Source organism: Rhinatrema bivittatum, chromosome 4, assembly GCF_901001135.1.
Source record: "Rhinatrema bivittatum chromosome 4, aRhiBiv1.1, whole genome shotgun sequence".
In the NCBI taxonomy this organism is placed as follows: domain Eukaryota; kingdom Metazoa; phylum Chordata; class Amphibia; order Gymnophiona; family Rhinatrematidae; genus Rhinatrema; species Rhinatrema bivittatum.
This window is the reverse complement of record NC_042618.1, coordinates 198,451,167-198,476,021: the sequence shown is the minus strand read 5'-3', so window position 1 is coordinate 198,476,021 and position 24,855 is coordinate 198,451,167. Positions and strand designations below refer to the sequence as shown.

Genomic DNA, 24,855 nt, shown 5'->3' with positions numbered 1-24,855 from the left:
AACTTTCAAAAGGGAAACTGATAAAATGAGGAAAATAGAAAAAAACTGAAAGGTGCAGCTGCAAAGGTTAAAAGTGTTCAATAGGCATGGACGTTGTTTAAAAATACAATCCTAGAGGCGCAGTCCAGATGTATTCCATGCATTAAGAAAAGTGGAAGGAAAGCAAAACGATTACCATCATGGTTAAAAGGTGAGGTGAAAGAGTCTATTTTAGCCAAAAAAACATCCTTCAAAACTTGAAACAAGGATCTATCTGAAGAAAATAGGATAAACATAAGCATTGTCAAGTTAAGTGTAAAACATTGATAAGACAGGCGAAGAGAGAATTTGAAATGAAGTTGGCCATAGAGGCAAAAACTCATAATAAAAACTTTTAAAAATATATCCGAAGCAAGAAACCTGTGAGGGAGTCAGTTGGACCATTAGATGACCGAGGGATTAAAGGGGCTCTTAGGGAAGATAAGGCCATTGTAGAAAGACTAAATGAATTCTTTGCTTCCGTGTTTACTAATGAGGATGTTGGGGAGATACCAGTTCCGGAGATGGCTTTCAGGGGTGATGAGTCAGACGAACTGAACCAAATCACTGTGAACCTGGAAGATGTAGTAGGCCAGATTGACAACTAAAGAGTAGCAAATCATCTGGACTGGATGGTATGCATCCTAGAGTACTAAAAGAACTAAAAAATGAAATTTCTGATCTATTAGTTAAAATTTGTAACCTATCATTAAACTCATCCATTGTACCTGAAGACTGGAGGGTGGCCAATGTAACCCTAATATTTAAAAAGGGCTCCAGGTGTGATCTGAGTAACTATAGACCAGTGAGCCTGACTTCAGTGCCGGGAAAAATAGTGGAAACTGTTCTAAAGATCATGTGCATAAAGGTGAACCGGTAGATGTAGTATATTTGGATTTTCAGAAGGCGTTTGAGAAAGTCCCTGAGAGGCTTCTAAGAAAACTAAAAAGTCATGGGATAGGAGGCGATGTCCTTTCGTGGATTACAAACTGGTTAAACAACAGGAAACAGAGTAGGATTAAATGGTCAATTTTCTCAGTGGAAAAGGGTAAACAGTGAAGTGCCTCAGGGATCTGTACTTGGACCGGTGCTTTTCAATATATATATATAAATGGTCTGGAAAGGAATACAACGAGTGAGGTTATCACATTTGCGGAAGATACAAAATTATTCAGAGTAGTTAAATCACAAGCCAATTGTGATACATTACAGGAGGACCTTGCAAGACTGGAAGATTGGGCGTCCAAATGGCAGATGAAATTTAATGTGGACAAGTGCAAGGCGTTGCACATAGGGAAAAATAACCCTTGCTGTTGTTACACGATGTTAGGTTCCATATTAGGAACTACCACCCAGGAAAAAGATCTAGGCATCATAGTGGATAATACTTTGAAATCATCAGCTCAGTGTGCTGCAGCAGTCAAAAAAGCAAACAATGTTAGGAATTATTAAGAAGGGAATGGTTAATAAAACGGAAAATGTCATAATGCCTCTGTATCGCTCTATGGTGAGACCACACCTTGAATACTATGTACAATTCTGGTCGCCGTATCTCAAAAAGATATAGTTGCGATGAAGAAGGTACAGAGGAGGGCGATCAAAATGATAAAGGGGAAGGAATAGCTCCCCTATGAGGAAAGGCTGAAGAGGTAGGGCTATTCAGCTTGGAGAAGAGACAGCTGAGGGGGGGATATGACAGAGGCCTTCCCGTGTAGCAGCCCCAAACTACACGAGCATTTCCGCCCCCCCCCCCTCCAATGTCCTTTACAATTCCAAATAATACATTAAACATATGGCTCGGGTTTTTCCGCCACAAACAAAGGCAAAATATTTGCCTTTGTTCCCCCACTGCGGCCAATTAACCTAAAAGCTGCTGCTTGAAACCTTCCTCCAGAGCATTATTAAAATAAATCAATGCCCATGTCAGAAAGATGAACCCCATCTCCCAAGAAAAACCCCCTAAGGTTTCCCCTGACCATGTGTGTCTGACCCAAAAAAGACCCCAAAAAACCACCTGGTTGAACTAACCATTTACCGACTTGTCTATTCAAGTTATTGTTTAACACCCTTTCGCCATAAAGGCTCCGTGGAGTGTTTAATACGAATTATTACATCATATATAGAAACATAGAAATGACGGCAGAAGAAGACCAAACGGCCCATCCAGTCTGCCCAGCAAGCTTCACACATTTTTTCTCTCATACTTATCTGTTTCTCTTAGCTCTTGGTTCTATTTCCCTTCCTCCCCCACCTTTAATGTAGAGAGCAGTGATGGAGTTGCATCCAAGTGAAATATCTAGCTTGATTAGTTTGGGGTAGTAGCCGCCGCAATAAGCAAGCTACACCCATGCTTATTTGTTTTACCCAGACTATGTTATACAGCCCTTATTGGTTGTTTTTCTTCTCCCATGCTATTGAAGCAGAGAGCCATGCTGGATATGCATCGAACGTGAAGTATCAGGCACATTTGGTTTGGGGTAGTAACCGCCGTAACAAGCCAGCTACTCCCCGCTTTGTGAGTGCGAACCCTCTTTTCTTCTCCCCTGCCATTGAAGCAGAGAACTATGCTGTATACGCATTGAAAGTGAAGTATCAGGCTTATTTGATTTGGGGTAGTAACCGCCGTAACAAGCCAGCTACTCCCCTCTTTGTGAGTGTGAATCCTTTTTTCCACATTTCCTCTTGCTGTTGAAGCTTAGAGCGATGTTGGAGTCACAGTAAGCATGTGTAGGTTTATTTAATAAGGGTATTGGTTCCAGGCAGTAGCCATCATTCTGGCGAGTCACCCACTCTTCATTGGCGGCCTCTTGACTTTATGGATCCACAGTGTTTATCCCACGCCCCTTTGAAGTCCTTCACAGTTCTGGTCTTCACCACATCCTCCGGAAGGGCATTCCAGGCATCCACCACCCTCTCCGTGAAGAAATACCATCAGACCATCCAACTTTAGTATTATGCATGTAATTCAGGATAGTAGCCAAGCGGCCAAGTAACCTAAAAGCTGCTGCTTGAAGTCGGCCTCCAGAGCATTATTAAAATAAATCAATGCCCACGTCGGAAAGATGAACCCCATCTCCCAAGACAAACCCCCTAAGGTTTCCCATGACCATGTGTGTCTGACCCAAAAATGACCCAAAAAACCACCCGGTTGAACTAACCATTTACCGACTTGCCTATGCAAGTTATTGTTTAACACCCTGTCGCCATAAAGGCTCCTTTGCGTATGATCGCTACTAATTCGCGACATGTGAATTTACCAATATCATTACCTCCCAGATGAATGATAACAATCTTCAGGATTCCCCATCTTATCATTTTATTCTGGAGAAAGGTAAGCAGATTCCCCCAACGCATTCCCCCGTTGCCGAACCGGCAAACAATCCATTCTTTATGATTCAGATTCTGGTGTTCGCCATAAGGCCTCTTCCCCGCCCTTCGCAGAGCACGATGCAACAGAATGGCCCACGACCAAGCACATTCACAGATCCACGCCACCCTTGTTATGTCTGCAAAACAAAATTTATTATTTTTTTTAATTATTTTCAAGCAGAACATCGTATTCCCATATTCCAAGGAAAGCTATTTCCTTACACAACAATGATAACCTCCGACTTCCCTCGTCTCAGCGCTTGAATTCTCTGGGCAGACCGCCCCAATTCAGCAGCTGTCGTTGCTGCGCCGATCCTAAATGAATGTGCCGAATATTGCCCCGCTGCCCACCCCAAACCAACAACCGCACAGACTAAACTGAACCACCGCTCTTTCATCAGCTTCTCCCCCATTCCATCCCAAAGAAGCCAAAAAACAAGACCCTAATCCTCTGCCTGTTAAATATGATCTCCATGCAGCTAGAGCCAGGGATTGTCCGATCAAATTCAACGTTTCTTCGTGCCAAGATGCCAAAGCTGTTCCGGTATGCTCTCTCCCAACACACTGGCATGAGGAGCTTTGGCCTTGAAGACATCCCACTTAAAACGCGAAAGAGCACCAGCCATCATATTCAAATTCCCTGGAACATGTCTAGCCCTTATGGGTACATTCAATGTTAAACATAACATCACCAGTTCTCTTAACAAGGCAGAAACTCTCGGACACTTTGCTGTTGGCATATTGTCTACTTGAACCACGCACCTATTGTCACACCCAAACTACATTCTTGTTAGACAGTTCCTTGCCCCATATAGTTAAAGCAACGATGACAGGAAAAAGCTCCAAGAAAGTATATTTTGATACTAAACCATCCGAAACCCATTACATTGGCCCCTGCGCTGCACACCACTTACCCCTAAAATACACACTGAACCCAGTTGCACCTGCTGCATCAGAATACAATTCCAAGTCTATGTTAGCAATCTCATTCTCCTGCATCCAACAAATGCCATTAAAAGAATTTAAAAATCTCCCATATTGCTATTCTTCCTTGCCTACTTGTGTAATCCTAATAAAATGGCGACCAGCACGAAGTCCTGATGTACTGTCATGCAACCTGCGAATGAATACTCCCCCCAGAGGTGAATTAGTAATAACCGAAAAGCTGATTCAATATCAGCTTCAGCTAACAAGGCCCCAGGACCTGCCTTATGGACCAAGCCAATGGCTTCATCGAATGCTGCCTACTTGACTGATCCCGCCTGTTTAGGGATGAAATCATTAACTGAAGATCCCTCAGGGTATGACAAAGTAAAAATGAACTTAAATTTTCCCGGCGTGTTTTTTTTTTTTTAATTACTGCTAATGGTGATACGTGCATATGCTTGAAAGGTTTACAAGGAAACGTCTCAACTACCCCTCCACACTGAAGTTCCACCTGTATTTTATCTCATGCGACCTCGGCCATCCGCTAAACGGATTTAAAATTCCCAGCCCTCCCCCCTTTACCCCGGGACCTTCATAACGGATATATAAACCGCATCAAAATCTCTCATACAACATATCAACAGCATCTCTGGTTGATGGCTGCGGTTGCCATCGGGGAAAGCCTGCGCATTCGGCGCCGAGCCCCGCCGGGGGAAGGTAAGGAAATTAAACACTCCCCACCAGGCAGTCTCTGCGCCGACAGCACAGCGTCTTAAGCAACAAGGCAGATCACACAACAGCTGCCCAACTTAACATAAAAACGCGCCGAGAACGCCGCGATCGGAAGCCCCGCCCACCCTCCAATAGGAGCCAGCCCAGAGGGAATTTAAAAAACCTTCAGCCAGGCGCCATCTCCTCTCTCTCGCTGCGGTTGCCATCGGGGAAAGCCTGCGCATTCGGCGCCGAGCCCCGCCGGGGGAAGGTAAGGAAATTAAACACTCCCCACCAGGCAGTCTCTGCGCCGACAGCACAGCGTCTTAAGCAACAAGGCAGATCACACAACAGCTGCCCAACTTAACATAAAAACGCGCCGAGAACGCCGCGATCGGAAGCCCCGCCCACCCTCCAATAGGAGCCAGCCCAGAGGGAATTTAAAAAAACTTCAGCCAGGCGCCGCGCGCCGAAGGAGCGCGCCGAAGGAGCGCGACAAAGGGGCCTGCCCCTTTGTGAGCCCCTTCGTGCGGCCCGAGTGCAGCCAGAGTGACCTCCCTTCCCAACGGATAAGACCTCCCACTCAGAACGTACTCTGTTACAGACCTACCCCTCTTCATTACACCATATATACAACATACAAAAAATGCACTGCCTCCATATCCCCACAATCAAGAGAAAACCCAGAAACAACAATCTACCAGACCCATCCAGATACCCAGACAACAAAGACTCATCTCCATCATGACATCTCCCTTAACACAACTGCTAGGCCTCTCGTTATTCACTTTAACCTTATTTAATGCTCAGTCACTCTCCAAAAAAATGCACCTACTCAATGATTACCTCATTGACAACAACCCAGACATATGTGCAATAACAGAAACCTGGTTAAAACCAACGGATATATCATTAACAAATCAACTACCTACACAATACTTCGACATCTTCTCAATACCTAGACCAGGAAAAAAAAAAAGGAGGAGGAACTCTACTTGCTGCAAAAAAACAACTGGGCATTACCCTACAACAATCATACTCCACCTCAAAACTTGAATGCTCCATATTCAAATCTCAACATCTACAAATATTTCTCATCTACGCCACACCAGGAACTCTAGAGGCTAACCCCTCCCCTTTAATAGAAATTATAGCCAAACACTGCAATTCAGACAAGCCAACCATCATACTGGGAGACTTCAACATACATGTAGACTCCATCCCTCAATCCTCTAACTGTGAAATCCTACTTACCTCCCTTGGTCACCTTGGTTTCTCACAAATAATCAGCGGGCCCACACATAAAGCAGGTCATACATTAGACCTCATATTTATCAACGACAGCTTTTCCATCCATTCCAATCCCACCTGCACACCAGTCCCCTGGTCAGATCACCAAATCATCGCTACATCCCTCAAAATGAAAAACACAACTCCTCCAAACATCTCCAAAACCACCATTCATTTCAGGAAACCATGCCCACTGGACATACTCAATGAACAATGCTCCAAAGACCTCAAACAACTAGACCTTTCAGACGCTAACACAGCCACCACCTCATGGATCAAACTCACAAACAAAATAGCAGATCAACTCTGCCCAACCTCCTCAAAATTAATCCAACCAGCAAGAGACAACAGAAAACCGTGGTTCACCCCGGATCTCAAAGCCCTAAAACAAAAACTACGTAACAAAGAACAAAACTGGAGAAACAATCCCTCATCCACCTCTAAACTGGACTACAAAGCTACACTTAACACCTACAGAAACGCCATTCACAAAACAAAGAAGGACTTCTACGCAAAAAGAATTCATAATTTCATCTTTGACTCTAAAGCTCTATTCTCTTATGTCGCTTCCCTCACCAAACCTATGCCCCCATCCATTCCAGACCAACAAGCACTCAGCAAGGCCAACGAATTAGCCACCTACTTCAAGACAAAAATCTCCAACCTTATTCGCTCTATTACAACCCATCACACTCTACCAACACCTCCAAGCACATATCAACTCTCCCAGAATGCTAGTCTAGAGTCACTCGAGCCCACATCCGCCATGGAGATCGAAAACTTACTTAAAAAATTAAACCTTCTGCACATCCCTCAGACCCACTTCCTACTAATTTACTCACTGCCATCCGAAGCACAGTTGCTAAACCCATTGCGGATATCATTAATACCTCCTTAGCCCTAGGCACAGTTCCTAACCAGTTAAAACTAGCAATCCTCAAACCACTACTGAAAAAACCTACTGCTTCACCCACGGACCCATCTAACTTCAGACCCATTGCAAACCTGCCACTGATCTCCAAATTGATGGAAAAAGCTGTAAATAAACAACTTTCCGATTATCTCGAGGAACACAACATTCTTTCCCCTGCACAATACGGTTTTCGTAAATCACTAAGCACAGAGTCCCTGTTGCTTTCTCTCACAGACACAATACTTTTGAACCTTGAGAAAAAAACAGTCATTCTTATTGGTTCTCTTAGACTTATCCTCAGCGTTTGACACGGTAAATCACTCACAACTCCTAGACCAACTATCAAACATAGGAATAAAAGGCACAGCCCTAAGTTGGTTCAAGTCATTCCTATCAAACAGGTTTTACAAGGTCAGAATAAACAACAAGGAATCTGACCCCATCCTATCAGACCAAGGCGTTCCACAAGGTTCATCCCTCTCTCCCACCCTGTTCAACATTTACCTCCTCCCCCTCTGCCATCTGCTTTCACAACTCAAGCTCACTCATTACCTCTATGCAGATGACATCCAGATCCTCATCCCCATCACAGAATCAATCCAAAAAACCTTCACCTTCTGGGAAAACTGTCTACAACCAATTAAACAACTACTTTCCAACCTGAACCTGATTCTAAACTCCAGCAAAACAGAGATGCTTCTTATTTCACAGAACCCAAACACCCACATAACAAGCATGGCACAAGCTACACCTAGCCTTGCACATTCCACATCTTTAAACAAGAATCTCTCTACAGACGTCAGGAATCTAGGAGCATGGTTTGACACCCAACTTAACCTGAAAAAATTCATAAATACAACCACCAAGGACTGCTTCTTTAAACTTCAAGTTCTAAAGAAACTAAAACCACTCCTTCACTTTAATGACTTCCGCCTCGTCCTACAATCCATTATTTTTTCTAAACTAGATTACTGCAACTCAATCCTACTTGGCCTCCCCTACAACAGCATCAGACCCCTACAGATGGTACAAAATGCCGCAGCCAGAATCTTAACTAACACGAATAGAAGAGACCATATCACCCCCATCTTGAGCAGTCTCCACTGGCTACCCATCAAACAGAGAATCCTATATAAAACCTTAACAATAATTCATAAAGCCATTAATAATATCGCACCTTTATCTCTACTAACTCCACTTCGTCCACATTTATCCTCCAGACCCATCAGAAATGCCTACAAAGGCACACTAGTCGCAGCTCCAGTTAAATCAACACTAAGAAAAAGAGCACTCTCATCTGCGGGACCCCATCAATGGAATGATCTCCCACCAGACCTACGCCTCGAACCCAGTCTACCAGAGTTCAAGAAAAGGTTAAAAACCTGGCTCTTTAGGCAGGCTTTCCAATTACCAGAGTGTAACTAAGCTCCTCCTCCTGACTCTCAGATCCTTCAGATCCTTTCATTATATTCTGGTATAATATTATATTCTGGTATAATGTTTTGTAGCCCGGTTGTTGCTACTAAAGTTCATTGTAAAAAGTTGAACACACGCTCTGTTTAATATCAATTGTTAACTATTATGGTTCTATGTTTCTTGTAATAAGCCCAGGGTGGAACATCCCATCCAGGGTATCTTATTGTTTAATGTAAACCGGACTGATTTGTATTGTATACAGGAATTCCGGTATATAAAAATTAAAAATAAATAAATAAATCTCTGCTGGGGTACGATTTCAAACCATCAACTAACGCTGCAAAAAACTATGGGAGAGTCAGCCTTGCTATACCATGAAGCTTCACTTAGCGCTATTGATAACATTGGCACTTTGACCTTGCTGACATCAGGCAGCCGAATGCACCCCACACCCCCGCCAGTGGCACATGCGTACCTGAATGTACATTCAGGAAACAGGCCAGTGAGCTTAGTACACCTCCACCAGATGCCGGACTCGCTTCCTGTACCTTTCGTACCGGACTCGATTGTGCGAAAAGTTCCGAGACCACAAAAGGAAGTATTCTTACCGATACAGGAGGATAAAGTACCAGAACTAGCACTAAAGCCAGAACTCCCTGTCCCACTTTTACTGAAATTGGTACCGTTGTAAATCATCTGAGTTAACCATAGATGAATGTCCTAAGAACCCCATGACATAAATTTCTTCCCAGCCATTTTATCCCAGAACATTTCTCTTACAGGAGCCATGCCCAACCCTCATAATCCTTAAAAATTCCTAGAATACTATCGGCGTAGGACAGAAGAGCTCCGTACTGAGTAAGATCAAAATGACTAACACTTGCTACGCAAAAAACCCCGTACCCAATTGACTACATTCCAAGTAAATTTATTTGGGCCCGCACTACCTTTTTATTCTTCCCTTTAGCTTTTTAAAGATGTTTTCCTCCCCCTATTCTTCCCTCTAACAATTCAAATATTAACAACATTTTTTTTTTTTTATTAATCCTCTGAACTAACCGGGTAAGCACCTGCTCCCAAACTCCATTAAGAAGCTAAAGCCGTATGACCCATAACAAACCTGGCCCTACAGATAAAGCCGTATGCTGACCTGGCCCTTTCTCGCTAGTACTCGAGGAAAACGTAGAAGAGCTTAAACTACTACTAGGATGCGACCTCCTTCCCCTCGTATTATCTTTCTTACTCTCCCGAGCACTATCTATTGAAGTCTTACCTTGCTCAGCTCCCAAAACACTGCTGCCTTGTGTTCCCGATGCCATGCCACTCCTGTCATCCGCGACATTCCTCTTCATGCCTTTCTGAGCTCTCTGAGCAGTAAAGGCTTGCGCTGACGTAGCCAACCCCCTCCCGGCCTCACGACTGGAAGGTCCAGGCACCGCATCCTCGTCTTCATCTGCAAAACAAAACAACCCCCCCCCCCCCCCCCCCCGCCACCACATCCCCGTTTTTTGCTCCTAAATGCAAAGGGATCGTTTGTAAAGGAGTCCCTTTTGTAAAGGAGTCCCTTTTGCTTGACCGCAAGGGGGCACCCTTGTATTTGCAACATCCTGGTCAATCTGATTGCCTAAAGATGCTCCTAATTCTGAGGGCCAACCTCCTATACCTTCCACACCTCTCCCTCCACCCCCGCACCTGCTGAAAATTAACAACTCCTGCATTAGCCATGCGACCTGGGATATTTGCAATAGAGGCAGCTGAATCCTCGGCGCTGGCACTGACGGGCACCAAAGGGGCAACTGGCTGACCGGGAAGACTGCTATCAGGCCCATCCTCCCCTACTGGGAACTCGCTCTGGGAAGCATCCACCGGCTCGCTCCTTACTCTGCTGCTTGCCAGATCCAGCATCTCCTCTAAACACTGCCCTGAAAAGAATATCCCGTCACAACAGGAGACCTAGCAGGCAGACGTCATCCAGAGAATGGGGGGGGGGTTTACTGACACTAGAGCAGGCACGCTCTCTCTGTTTCCCAGCCCTAAGGGGATTCACATTTAACAGTAAATCACTCTGTAACCCGACACCAACAGGTTCTTTCCCAATAACCCCATAACTGCCTGCCACCTTCACAAAATGCTGCATGGGCCCAGCCGAGGCGAAAAACAGGCACAAAGCTGGGGAAGCCGCAAGCAGTAGGAGCGCTGACACGAGGCTGTCCCACAGGGGCTGGGCCCTGCCCGGGGGAGGGGAGGAAACAGGGGGGGAGGAAAACAGCAGGTTCTGAGCCGCCTCCAACCGAATCCGTGGGGGGGGGACGGACAACAGGGCACGGGGGAATAGGGGGGGAGGGAGGGAACATCAGCCTGCGGAGGCGAAGCCGGCTGGGGTCCAGACCGACAGTCACTTACCAAATGAGGCCAGCAGTGAACTGTAGAGACCGTCCCCCCGCCAGCCCGCGACCACCTCGCTGAGGAACGGGATGAAGCTCCACCTGCTGCCTCCGGTTCACCCTAAACTCTTCGTTTTGCTAAAAAACCGACTAAAAGACCGCGAAAATGACAGTTGGAAAATCCCCAGCGCAGCAAAGCAAAAACCTGTCCTCTGCTTGCTGTTGAATTCCCAACTGCCGTTCTAAGCTCTGCTCCAGCCCTTTGTTTAACTACTGACCAATAGCATGACAGCATTCAAATTGCTGCAGCTGCTATCGGTTACCTAACTCCCCTTTTTTCCCCCACCCCCACCTGCCTTTGCTAATCCTCTCCCTTACTCACGGCTGCTCAAGCCCATGTTAACTGCGTCGCCGTGACAGGCCCGGCCCGCCTTCTCATCCTTCTGACCCGCTTCTGTGGTGCCCATGTCGGACTGGGTGCTGATTGGGCTGACGGCCGTGCTGGTCGTGCTGCTGCTGCTCACGCTGCTCGGCTTTGCAGCCTACTCGGGCCTCTTCGCCGAGGTGGTGGTCCGGGCAGGCGCACCCCCCATGCGTAGCATCACGGTGGCCTACAAATTCCGGTTGGGGCCCTATGCTGACTGCGGGAACCTGTTCACGGAGAGCTGCAGCATAGCCCCGAAGCTCCCGTCCCTCGGAGTATACTACGACAACCCGTACACGGTAAGGAGCGGGGCCACAGGGTGCGTCCGGGGGGGGGGGGGGTACGCTGCACAGTCCTGTCCACCTGGTATACCGATACGCATGCGCAGGACCCCCCCCCCAATATGACAAAGTTTGAACTTTCCACTTGATTTCTTGTCCTCTCTGCTCTCATGCTTTCAATGACGGGAAAGACCCAAATGGTCCATTTAGTCCATCCAGCAAGTTGGTTATGATAGTAACTACTGCCACATGTGGGTTATCCCCATACCTTTTATTTTTTATTTATTTTTATTTATTTTTATTTTGATAAGGGTAGTAACTTTTTGATAAGGTAGTAACCTTTTGATAAGGGTAGTAACTGTCCTGTTAGTGAAGGACCATAAAAAATGCTGTTGACTTCACTGAGGGAAGCGCTAATATAGAGGGGGGGCTATATTGCAGGTCAAGCACAAGGTGAAAAATATTTAAGGTAGTTAGATAAATAAATCTGCTGCTGTACCACGTGTGGAATCAACAAATGTATGACTTAAAACATAGAAAAAAATTATAATAAATGAAAAGTTTTAAAAACCATGCAATAGATATTTAAAAAAAACCAACCCACAAACCCAGAATAAAAAGCCTCATCTCCCAGTAAAGATTGCAGGGTGCTGAGCTGTCTGGTATTTTCATTGACACTGTGAAAGCTTGTTGTGCAATATTAAAACATTGATAGATGAGCAAAATTGGTTTTCTTCTGTCACCCAAGTGACAGTGTTCAGGATTTGTGTTCTTTTCATACACGTATGGGTCCTTGTTCTCATATGGTACCACTGAGTGAAGTGACCAATAATGTGTTTTGCCACAACTATATCTGCAGACATTTTTAGTTATAGCTCAAGTATTTGTTTAATTAAGGATGGGATGTAAATCTTTTTGTGATCCTTGCTGTGAGTCTGCTAGTATGAAACCAAATTAGGTTTAATAACAGATTTCAAATCATTAAGCAACTAAGCAGGGAATGAAGCACCTTCAGTTAGGTGGAAGCAGTGGTGTAGGAATGAAGGTGTGATCCGCTGTACAGAACTAGCACAGTTAAGGCATGAAAGATCATGTTACTGGGGGGGAATGACCATCCACTGTATGATACTAAGGAGTAGGGGCTGTGAATAACCATTTACTACCTTGGGTGGTGGGGGTGTGGTGGGAGTGTGCAGGAAGAGTAAAGGATTATTCCACTACATAATAGTAAGGGGAGAAAGCAATAGAGCGGGGTTATGGCCATTCTAATATGTAGCAGAAAGGTAATATTAATCATTCTACAAGGCCTGTAAAAGCTTACTGCTGGAAGTGGTGGAGAGGATAGTACTATAAGGGCCTGATTTTAAAAAGCATTTACTCGAGTAAAACTGGGTTTTATTCGAGTAAATGCACTTTACTTGAGTAAGTGGGCTTTTGAAAATTGCTGCAATATATGCCATTGAATTGTCCATAGGATTAACTCGCATAAGTGCACTTTACTCAAGTATATGGCTTTTGAAAATTGTTACGTGCATAAATGTAATTGCTATTGTAACTCCTTTTGAAAATTACCCCCAAGAGGGGATGATATTGAAATTTATAAAATCATGATGAGGTGGTAAATAGGGAACGGTTATTTAACCTTTCAAATAACACTAGGACTAGGGGATATTCCATAAAATTAGTAATTATTAGATTTAATGAAGAAAAAATCAGGGATTAACTAGTATACAATTGAAAACCCAAGAAAATCCACTAGTTAATATTTCTTATATTGGCACAAAAATAAGTCCTTCAATTTCGAAATTGCAACTTACAATTAAAATCTCTTTCTTTATTTAACTGATGTTAAAATTGCCAACTCATATATATTTTTTTATCATTTTTTCATCTTTTCAGTTATTTTCTTCCTTTATTGAATCTTTATAAAACAGAAGATTAGACCTCAGCACCGGCATATGATTCTGACAATGAGCAGAAACTTTTCGCCGAGTTGGAACAATCACCGGTCTATTATCTTCCTTTGTGTTTTTTATTTTTCTAAAAAAAAAAAAAAAAATTTTGTATTGAAACATGCAACCACATGATGTGTTAGTTGCACTGCAACTCCAAGGTGTTGGACTTGAACTCAGAACCTATATGGTCTCTGGTGGTCACGATTGAAAATAAACTTCAACAGTTTTATACTGTGCCACCCGACTCCATAGTTAGAACAAACAAAAACTTGTTTCTTGTACTGGCAAGTAGTGAAATTGTAGTCCCGACAAACAATTACTTATCTTAATCGACCACTTTTGTTTATAGCCCAGACATATTCTTGGCTGATGGAACCGCTTAAATTTCTTTGCGGAAGCCGCCAAATTGCCGAGGTTGTCAACGTTTTGGAACCTGCATCAGGTGGGCTTTTCTGTGGACTATACCGTCTCAATGGTCGGGTCAAACAAATTGTGGGAAATATATTTTTTCACTCAGCACACAATAAAGTTATGGAATCTATTGCCACAAGGCATGGGCAAGAGCAATATAGTGGATTGGACAAATTCCTGAAGGAAAAACCCATAAACAATTAGGAAAATAGACTTAAAGCCAGCACTTCTCTCTAGGAGTGACCTACAAGAAATAGATCAACTATTGGGATCTGTTGGGTATATGTGACCTGGACTGGCCACGACAGGGTGCTGGGCTCAGTGGACCTTGGTCTAACCTGGGATGGCATTTCTTATGTTCTTAAGTTTTTATCAAATCGTGAGTGGGGTGAAATAGGTAAATAAAAGGATGGTTATTTATCCTTGCAAATAACACTAAAATAAGAGGATATGCCATGAAACCAACAACCAGCAGGTTTAAAACAAAATGTAGGAAGTACTTTTTCACTCAGCACACAATTAAACTGTGGAATCTGTTGTCAGAGGACATAGTTAAGGTGACTTTCATAGTGAAGTTTAACAGAGATTTGGACGTGTTCCTAGAGGAAAGGTCTATAAACAATTATTAGTCAGGTGAAATCGTGAAAGCCATTCTATCCCTGGGAGTGAGCAACAAGAAACAGATCTACCTTTTGAGATCTGCAGGGTATTTGTGACCCGAATTGGCTACTGTCGGAAACAGGATGCTGGGCTCGATGGACCTAAGTCTGACTCAGCATGACATACCTTTTATGTTTTTAAACTGGATGAGTTTAAGATCCTCATCTGCCATCTTTTTCTGTGTTGTTAGTATGGTAACACAGTAGGCACCAATAATAAGCAACTAGTACATCCAGTCTACCCAGTTTTCTTCCACTCCAGTTCTCCACCACTATGTAAGAAGAGTATGTAACTTTCCATATTTTAACCAACACCAGTTCCCATCTTTTAAGGTCTTTCACCTGATCTTTCAACCCTGTTCCAACCACTATCTGTTCCAAGCATGTCTAAAGAGCCCTAATTTGTTTAGCCTTTCTCCATAAGGGAGCTTTTTCTATTCCCTTTATCATTTTTGTTGCCCTACTCTGTACCTTTGCTATATCTGCTATGTCTTTTTTGAGACAGGGTGATCAGATTCTCAACTCAAAAGTGCGATTGAATCATGGATTGCTAGTAGGGCATTATAATCTCAGTTTAATTTTGGATTTCTTTCCAAATAATTCCTAATGTTCTATTTGCCTTTTGATTACTCCACACACTGAGTTAAAGATTCAAGGTATTTATTCTGAGGTCCTTTCCTGGGTGGTGACTCCTATCGCAGAACTCAGCATCATGTACCTGTAGTTGGTGGTATTTTTCTCTACGTGCGTTACTGTGCAGTTGTCCACATTAAATTGTATCTGCTGTTTAGATGCCTAGTCTCACAAGGCCCTTCTGCAGTTCGTTGCTGTTTTTTAATATCTTGAAATGATTTTGCATCCTCTGCAAATTTGGTAACCTCAATCATCATTCCTTTTTCTCCAGATCATTTATGAATATGCTAAATAGCACAGATCCCAATACAGACCCCTAGGGTACTCCACTTGCAATCTTTCTCTATTTGGAAAACTCACCTGTCTTTTATCAAGTTACCAATCTACAATAAGACATTGTCTCTGATCTTCTTGACTTCCCAATTTAATGAGGAGTCTCTCATGAGGGACTTTGTCAAATGCCTTCTGAAAATCCATATACACTATGGGGTAGATTTTAAAACCCCTGTGCGCCGGTGCGCCTATTTTGCATAGGCCGCCGGCGCGCGCAAAGCCCCGGGACGCGCGTAAGTCCCGGGACTTCCTAAAAGGGGCGGGAGGGGGCGTGTCCAGGGGGCGTGCCCGGGGGCATGGTGACTGTTCGGGGGCGGGCCAGGAGGGCGGTCCGAGTCCCCCGGCACTGCGGCCTGTGCCGGGGGATGCCGGGGCGGTGCGCGCAAGTTATGCCTGCTTCAAGCAGGCGTAACTTGCCCAACAAAGGTAGGGGGCGGGATTTAGGTAGGGCTGGGGGGTGTGGTAGATAGGGGAAGGGAGGGGAAGGTGGGGGGACACGGAAGGAAAGTTCCCTCCTAGGCTGCTCCGATTTCGGAGCGGCCTCGGAGGGAACGGAGGCAGGCTGCACGGCTCGGCGCGCGCGCCGACCCCGGATTTTATAAGATACATGTGCGCTAAGCATACATGTGCGCTAAGCATGCATGTGCGCGCGCCAGGTAACGCGTGCACATGTACGCCGCACGCGCTCCTTTTAAAATCTACTTCTAAGTGAATATCATCTGGCTCACCTTTATTCACATATTTATGTATAACCTCAAAAAATCTAATAAATGACTCTCCTTCGTTATACCATGTCTATTTATGTCATCAGTAATTTTGTTTTTAATAATAGCCTCTACCTTTTTGCCCAACAATGATGTCAGGCTCACTGTCTATAGTTTCCCAAATACCCCTGGAGCCCTTTTTAAAAACTGGCATCACATTGACCACTCTCCAGTCTTGTACTGTGGCGGTTTTTAAATGATAGGTTGCAAATCACCAGAAACAGGTCTGTAATTTCATTTTTTAGTTCCTTCAGAACTCTGGGGTGAGTACCATCCAGTCCTGGTGATTTGTTATTCTTTAGTCTGTAAATCTGAGTTATTGATGTCCTTCCGTTTCAAAGTAATTTCATCTAGTTGCTCAGAATCATCTCTATAAAAAAAAAAAAAAAAGGTTCCCATGTGGGTATGGTCCTGACATCCTCCTCAGTAGATAGAGGCAAAGAAGTCATTTAATTTTTCTGCTATTTTCTTGTCCTCCCTCACCACCTTTTTGCCCCTTGATTATTTAGCAGGTCATCTAACTCCTTCATAGGCTTTTTGCTTTGAATGTATTTGAAAACGCTTTTATCACTTGTGTTTTACCTTTATGGCAAGCTTCTTTTCAAATTTTCTCTTAGCTTGCTTAATTACTTTTTTTTTTTTTTTACATATAACTTGCCAGTCCTTATGCTCTTATGTCATATCCCCTCTGTCATCTCTTTTCCAAGCTATAGCACCCTAACATGTTTAGCCTTTCTACATAAGGAAGTTGTTCCATATCCTTTATAATTTTTGTCCCCTCACCTTTTCTTGTTCTGCTATGTCTTTTTTTGAAATGTGTTGACCAGAACTGCACACGGTATTCAAGGTGTTGTCACACTATGCATTGATACAGAGGCATTCTGATATACTCCGTTTTGATCTCTCTTCCTTTCCAAATAATTCATAACATTTTATGTGCTTTATGAACTGCTGCTGCACACTGAGCTGAGGATTTTAATGTATTGTCTATGTTGGTTCCGATGCCTTTTTTCCTAGGTGGTGATTCCTAATAAGGAACCTGTTGTGGGCTATAAACCCAGCTTTATGTTACATGTATTTGGGGGTAAATGCATTACTTTGCACTTGTTCACATTAAACCATATTTGCCATTCAACTGCCCAGTTTTCTATTCTCACAAGGTCCAATTTCTCACAATCCACTGCGGTTTTATAACTCTGAATAATTTTGTCATCTGCAAATTTGGTTACCTTGCTCATTCCCTTTTCCATTCAATTATTAACATGTTAAACAGCATAAGTCCCAGTACAGATTTCTGGGATACTCCACTAATGACCTTTCTTCTTCTAGAAAGCTGCCCGTTTAGTCCTGCTCTCTGTGTTCTGTCTTTTCAACCAGTTGCCAAGCTATAATAATTAAAAACAAAACATAAAAACATTATTGGCCAGGTTTTTTGGACCTTGGTCAGATCTAGCATGACATTTCTTATGCTCACAATAGGTAGGAACCTTCATTTTAATTTTTTTTTTGTTTTAATTTTTTCTTGTGAATTTCAATGTTAAAATCAGAGAAAAAAATGACTTTTCCACTGATTATGACTGTTGGTTATAACAATACTCAAAATAATAAATCCAGATGATGCCAGACACTCGTATGATCAATACTAAATTATAGAAAAGTCTAGCTAGAGAATGAGATGATTGTATGTGTTTTGTGTTTTGAACTGGGGAAACCTCATAAAGTGCCAATAATGGGCTATATGAAAATGCCTCTATGGCTACTTAATCCAACTCCAATATAGTGGTTGTTGGAGAAAGGTTATAATCATTGGAAAACCCCAGCAGTCCAGTGTAACTTTGGTGGTATACAACAAACTGATGTCTATTGCATGAAGCTTTGAATACAGCATCTTTGCGTCAGAACTGTGAGTTGTAAGTGGTATAACATCAGTTTGTTGTATACCACCAAAGTTACACTGGACTGCTGGGGTTTTCCAATGATTATAACCTTTCTCCAACAACCACTATATTGGAGTTGGATTAAGTAGCCATAGAGGCATTTTCATATAGCCCATTATTGCCACTTATGTTTGTTATAACAGTCATAATTCCATGATTTTTTTTTTGTTATAACATTGAAATTCCCAGGAAAATTAAAAACTGAAAACAAAGGTCCCTAACTATAGGACACTGCCTTCTATTGCATGAGCTTTTAATGACTTGAGGAGTCTCTCATGAGGGATTTTGTTAAATGCCTTCTGAAAATCTAAATATACTATAACAACGGGCTCACCTGTATTCACATTTGTTTACATCTTTAAAAAAAAAATCTATAGCTTGATAAGGCAAGACTTCCCTTCACTAAAACTATGTCGACTCTTTTCCCTATTAAGCCATGTCTTTCTATATGGCCACCAATATTGGTTTTAAAAATACGGTAGCTTCTACCATTTAGCCCTACAACATCGTAAAGCTTAGTGGAGCCCTTTTTAAACAATCAGCGTTACTTAGGCCATCTTCCAGTGTTCAGGTACTGTGGTTGTTTTAAATGACAGGTTCCAGGTTGCAGTTTACTGTTTGAGTTCTTTGAGAACTCTGGAATGAATACTGTCTGCTCCCAGTGATTTGTTAATAGTTTTGCTGATTTGCTCCGTTTACCTCCTGGTGCAATAACATAGACCGTGGTTGATGTCATCCTTTCCCGTCCCCTCCTCTCAGCTAGGGATCCCTCTGTACTTTATCTCATGCTTTCTTTGCTTTTGCCTCCCCTCCTTCAGCTGAGAGGCTGCTGGGTACATCCACCTCCCTTTCTGGACCCCATACTTAGGGCAGCCTTGCACTGCCGTGGTAGCCCCATCCCCAACATTATAATTTCAGTCTTCTAGGGTCCCACATCCTCCTAAGGCCAACCCTGTCTTTCTGTGAATACGTATTTTCTGATGTTACTCCTTTAGTCTACCCCTTTACAGCTTCATGTTGTAACCTCTTGTTCTAGAGCTTGCTTTCTTCTGAAAAACGTTTTGCTTCTTGTGCACGATTTATACCCTTTTTGAAGTATTTGAACATCTATCGGTCTCCTCTCGGGTCTGCATATTTAGGACTTTAAGTCTCATCTGGAAAGATTCTTTTGGTGCAGACCCTGAACCATTTTGGTAGCCCTTCTCTGGGCCGTTTCCACTCTAGAATTGGACAGAATACGGACATCTCACCAATGACCTGAACAGAGGCATTATCACCTTTTTTTTTTTTTTAATGCTGGTTATACCCAGGGGCCCCCTAGTTCTTCCGCAATTCTGTAGCCACAGAATTTCCCAATCCACCTAGAATCGCTGCAAGAGATCGGGGGGGTATGTAGCAGTAGCAGTGGCGGAAGCGTCTTGGGCAGCACGTCAGTCCTTCGCTTGCTCCCTCCTCTGGGTTTCTTGACCCCCAGCTCCATCTTGATTTGCTAGGAGGAGAGGAGCACAACAGCAATGCAGTGCTTCGGGTTGCATTCCCCCTTCTCTAATGCTGGGCCTCCAGTGATGTGCTGTGAGCCATGCAGCACTATGGTGAAGTGCGTGGTTCAAAGCGTGACACGGGGGGGGGGGGGGGGCCAGCAGCAGCAGCAGAGGAGAAGGATGCGCCCTGAAGTGCTGCATTTGCTGCTGTTCTCCTCCTCCCAGCAAGCTGAATTCAAGGTGGGATGTGGATGACCAGTGGGGGAGATAGAGGAGGTCTGATGTATTGCATCAAATGCTCCCGCCATTGCTACTGTTACATGTCTTGGGCAGAAGGGGAGACACTGTCACTGGGTAAGATGAGAAGAAAGACACAGCCTGAGGTGTTAAACTGCCGCAATGTGAGGTAGAGGGAATGGAAGGCAAAAGTGATTGAGGGGTCAGGGAGGCAAGAGAGAGGGGTTTTGGGGAAAGGTGAGGTGGAGGGGGGATTGGAAGTGGGGGGGGGGGGAGGGCTTAGGGAGGCAAGAGTGAAAGTTAGGAGTTGTGGGGAGAGGGATGGGGGGCGGGGAATCAGAGAGGAAGCAGGAGAGTTAGGGGATTGGAAAAGGGTTCAGTGTTGCGCCACCTCTCCTGGGTGCACAATTCAGTATTTAAATGAGGGGATCACACTAAAAAGGAGGCACTAGGAAAAATGTGCATCCCTAGCGTCTCCTCGGCATTGGGCGCACAGGAGAGGTGGCTGACAAGCGGGCTGGGAACACAGACACTCAATCTACGAGTGTCCGTTTTCTCCTGCTACTAGCATAGAAACATAGAAATGACGTCAGCAAAAGACCAATCTGCCCATCTAGTCTGCCCAGCGAGCTCCCACACTTATTTTCCCATATTTATCTGTTTCATCAACCACCAAGTTCAGGGCCCTTGTTGGTAACTGATTCAAATTTCCTGCCATCCCCTGTCATTGATGCAGAGAGTAATGTTGGAGTTGCATGAAAGGTGAGCATAAGGCTTAATGGTTAAGGATAGTAACTGCCGCATCAAGTAAGTTACCCCGATGCTAGTTTACCCAGACTGCACAGATCCATGCCTTGATGGATGTTGTCTAAATGTAAATCCTCTTTTCCACATTTCCCCCTGCCGTAGAAGCAAAGAGCAACGCTGTAATGCATTCAAAGTGATGTTTCAGGCTTAATTGGTTTAGGATAGTAACCGCCGTAATAAGCAAGCTACCCCCTCGCTTGTTTACCCGGATTGTGAAGTTCAGTCCTTGTTGGTTGTTGTCTGAATGCATGCGTGCACAAGATACACAGCCTGGACCTTGTATCTTGTGTGTGTATTCGAGGTCCAGAATTTTTTTTTTTCTAATACTTTTTTTTTTTTTAACCAAATACTGTTTTATTTGGTTCCTTCTACTCATTATCATGACGATACTACTAGGAGGAGTCAAGAAAGGATTTTTCTTTGTTTTTTTCCCCAATGTGCCCTTGAGCGTGGCATACCTTTAAGCCAGCCCAGAGCTGGCGTAAAATTTGCCATGTTGCAATGAGCGCATTGGCCGCGCGGAAAACTTATTGGATTGTGAGGATTAGCCAAATCCTCATCTATATGAATTTATATGCGATGAGCGCTATTAGCTACGGGGTGATTTGGATGTGCATTTTGGACGCGCTAATCCCCGTATTAGATCGGGGGTTTTGGACGCACGTCGTCCAATCACGTGTTAAGCCATGCACTAGCCTCAGCACATGGTATTGCATCAGCCCTGTTGAGTGAGAGGACTGGAGGAGGTGTGGGGTGTAAGAGAGAGAGCAAGAGAGGATCAGTGTTTCTGGGCAATGGTGTGAGCGGATTATTCCTGCCTTCCCCTCCTGACCCTAGATCCTCTTTCGTTCCCTCTTCTCCTCTTCTCGCTGATTCCATCCACCCTTTGTGTCTTTATCCTCATCCATCCTTTATCCCTCACCCTTCCTACCTGAGATCCCTGTTTCATTTTCCACTTATGAAATCCCCTGTCTGCCCAGCACCAATCACTAAGATCCCTTTTCTTCTAATAAATAACCAAAGTAACTAGACACAAAATGTGAGAAAATGATTGTATTTTTATACAGTAAAAAAAAGTTATTTAATATACAAATATATGCAAATCTGCCACAGGAAACGGAGGTTTCTGGTTATAGCTCTCTCCGTGCACTTTAGCATTCCTCTGGCCATGGCCTCTGCCTTGTTGCGTTGTTTTGCTACCTTGAGCTCATCAGATGTGATCGCTCCGAGATTTCTGTCTCAGTTGGTGCACATCAGTACCTCGCACTGCTCATTTGTATTTCTGTACTTAAAATGCAGGATTCTGCCCTATTTTTTTTTTTGCCTTGAAGCTTAGCTGCCAAACACTTGACCATTCCTGAAGCTTTCTTAGATTGCGCCTCATTCTCTCTCGAACTGAAGCAAGACGGATTTGAAGGTGAGACAAAGCTTTTCCTGGTGCTGCTCGGCGATTGTTGAATTCATTCAGTTTAAGCAAATTTCCTTCCAGAATATTAAGGTTTTAGACAATTAACAAAAGCTTAGTTATTCCACCTAACTTTTTTTTTTTTTTAATTTATTGTTTATTAATTTTTCCATAATTAACATGGAGTTTCAAAACTTTACATCTTATCCATCACATCCTTGCCTACAAAGTAATATAAATCATATATCATTCAAACATCATAAGCAATAAAAAAGGCAAAAATCAAAAGAAAAGAAAACTCCTCCAATAATTATACAGGTTACATAATATAGGAAAGTGAGGGGATCCAAGATGTTATAAGGGAGCATAAACTTAAAAGAATCATGAGGAACAATTAAAGGAGAGGTGTGAACATTCTTAATGCCTGTAACTTTCTAAGGTACAGCTCGCTCAGTTTCAAAGTTATCCAGAAAATATCGCAATTGTGAAGGATCATGATAAACATATCTCTTATTAATATACATCAAGCATTTACATGGATATCTTGTTGTTATTTTAGCTCCCAGTTGCCGTGCTTCTTGACACATCTCCAACATCTTCTTTCTACGCATTTGTGTTCTTCTTGTTACATCAGGGTAAATTCTAATTTTTTCACCAAAGAAAAGCTTTTCCCTATTATGGAGAAAACACTTTAAGACAGAATCTCTCTCTGCAGAAAAAACAAAGGTACACAATACAGTTCCCCGATTATTCAACTTGATCTTCTACTGACGTTTCAAGGAAACCAGTCAAATCAGCACCCATTTCTAAGGGCGCATTAAGTTCCCCTGATGCAGTTGCACTATTCTTAGACACAAAATAGATATTTGAAATAGGTGGTATAACTTCATTTGGAAAGAGAAGAATGTCCATCATATATCTTTTAAACTGATCTCGCAGTGAAACAGATTTTATAGAAGGAAAGTTTAACAACCTAAGATTCAAGTATCTCTGGGAATTTTCCAAAGTTTTCAACTTTTTGGCTGAAATCGCCTCACTTTGTATCAGCTTTACTTGAACTTCTTGAATTTTTGTTACTTTCAACTCCATATCGTTAATTTCCTTCTCATGCTTATCCAAAATAGGTTTTATTTCTTGATCTTTTTGCTGCAAATTAGTTACAACTGCTGTCAATGTTGAAATTGCCTTCTCCAATGCAACTAGAGCATTCCACACAGTTTCTAATGTTATTACATTAGGTCTTGATAGTTTAAAACTGAGGTCTGAGCTTACCGCCCCACTCCAGCAAACCTCTGAATTTCATTTACCGGTTCCTCTCCGCCATCGATAGTGACTGCAGCGGCGTTTTCACTCGCCGAGCGCTGCCTCTCCATGGCGATCTTCTCCTGCTCACTCTGCTCTCCTCGAGCACTGACACCAGCCAGCATACAGACGGCCTTTGACCCGGAAACAACCGCTGCTGCCTGTTCCCCCGACCGGCCCCATCGGCCGCGGGACCCAGGCGTGTTCCGTGTTCGAGCCGAAAGTAGGGGGAGAGGGAGTTTTGGGCGCCCCAGGACTCAGCGATGTTGAAATGTCCAAGGATGGCAAGGTGTGCTCCCCACCCGTCGCCTCTGCGGACCTCCTCTCTGGGGTTGACGCTGTTACAGCAGCGAAGAAGCCCTCAATCGTAGGTTGGGAGGGTACAGGTAAGACTGTTGCTGCGGTATCCAGCCTTACTTTCCCCTTCCTCTTGGTATGAGGCATTTTATTTCAAAAGGAATGAGAATTGCAGATCTCGAGGAGCTGCTCCTGCTGCGTCCTCTCCTTAAGTCGCCATCTTGTCCCCATTAAGTCACCCGCCACCTAACTTTTACTTAGTTTTACTTGGCTGTTTTATGCCTTATGAGTTCCTCATGTGTGTGGTTAGTTTTTTGTAGGTCAGTTTGAGACTTATTTATGATAAATGTCCTTGACCTATGAGATCTGTTTTATTATTGATTGTTTTATGTGAGATGTTTGGTTTTATTGTTTTAGTAATTGTTATGGTCGGGCAGTTTTAAACCTCTTATGACAAATGTTCATGACTTGCGAGATTTGCTTTTATTATCTGTTTTATAGGAAATGCATGACCATTTATGATTTTATGGTAGTAATATGCTATATTTATTTGTAAGTGTTTCAAATGATGTTTCCCACATTGGACATTTCTGTATGGAAAAGCTTGTTATAAATTGCAATAAATAAATGCATACACCCTCAGGAAAAATGTTTGGACAAGTTCCAGTGGTACAGATATTGTTATACCTAGTAAAAAAATATTACAGGAGAGACACAGCATTTGTAAACTAAAAGTGATTGACACCACGTCATCAATTTTATGTTTATACAAATCGTGGATTCATATACAAAGATACTTTTATATATTTGGTAATTGAAATCTCCCATTAATATTGCACTACCAATTTGGTTAGTTTCCCTAATTTCTCTTAGCGTTTCACTGTCCGTCTCGCCATCTTGG

General features: G+C 43.3%; 1 protein-coding gene and 1 long non-coding RNA gene across 2 annotated transcripts in view; one reads left to right on the top strand and one right to left on the bottom strand.

Annotated features, from left to right (window-relative positions):
- Positions 1-3,310: 3,310 nt before the first annotated feature.
- On the bottom strand, positions 3,311-10,118 carry LOC115090431. Its single transcript, XR_003856395.1, has 2 exons — positions 9,918-10,118; positions 3,311-3,524 (listed from the first exon to the last, which is right to left on the bottom strand). It is a non-coding gene; the product is annotated as an uncharacterized LOC115090431 (long non-coding RNA).
- An 888-nt stretch (positions 10,119-11,006) lies between these two features.
- TEX264 (testis expressed 264, ER-phagy receptor) overlaps positions 11,007-24,855 on the top strand; it is a 378,292-nt gene continuing 364,443 nt past the window's right edge. The window contains exon 1 of the mRNA XM_029599523.1: positions 11,007-11,751. Coding sequence (XP_029455383.1) covers positions 11,494-11,751 — 258 coding nt within the window. The 5' untranslated portion in view covers positions 11,007-11,493. The remainder of the gene's footprint in view (positions 11,752-24,855) is intronic.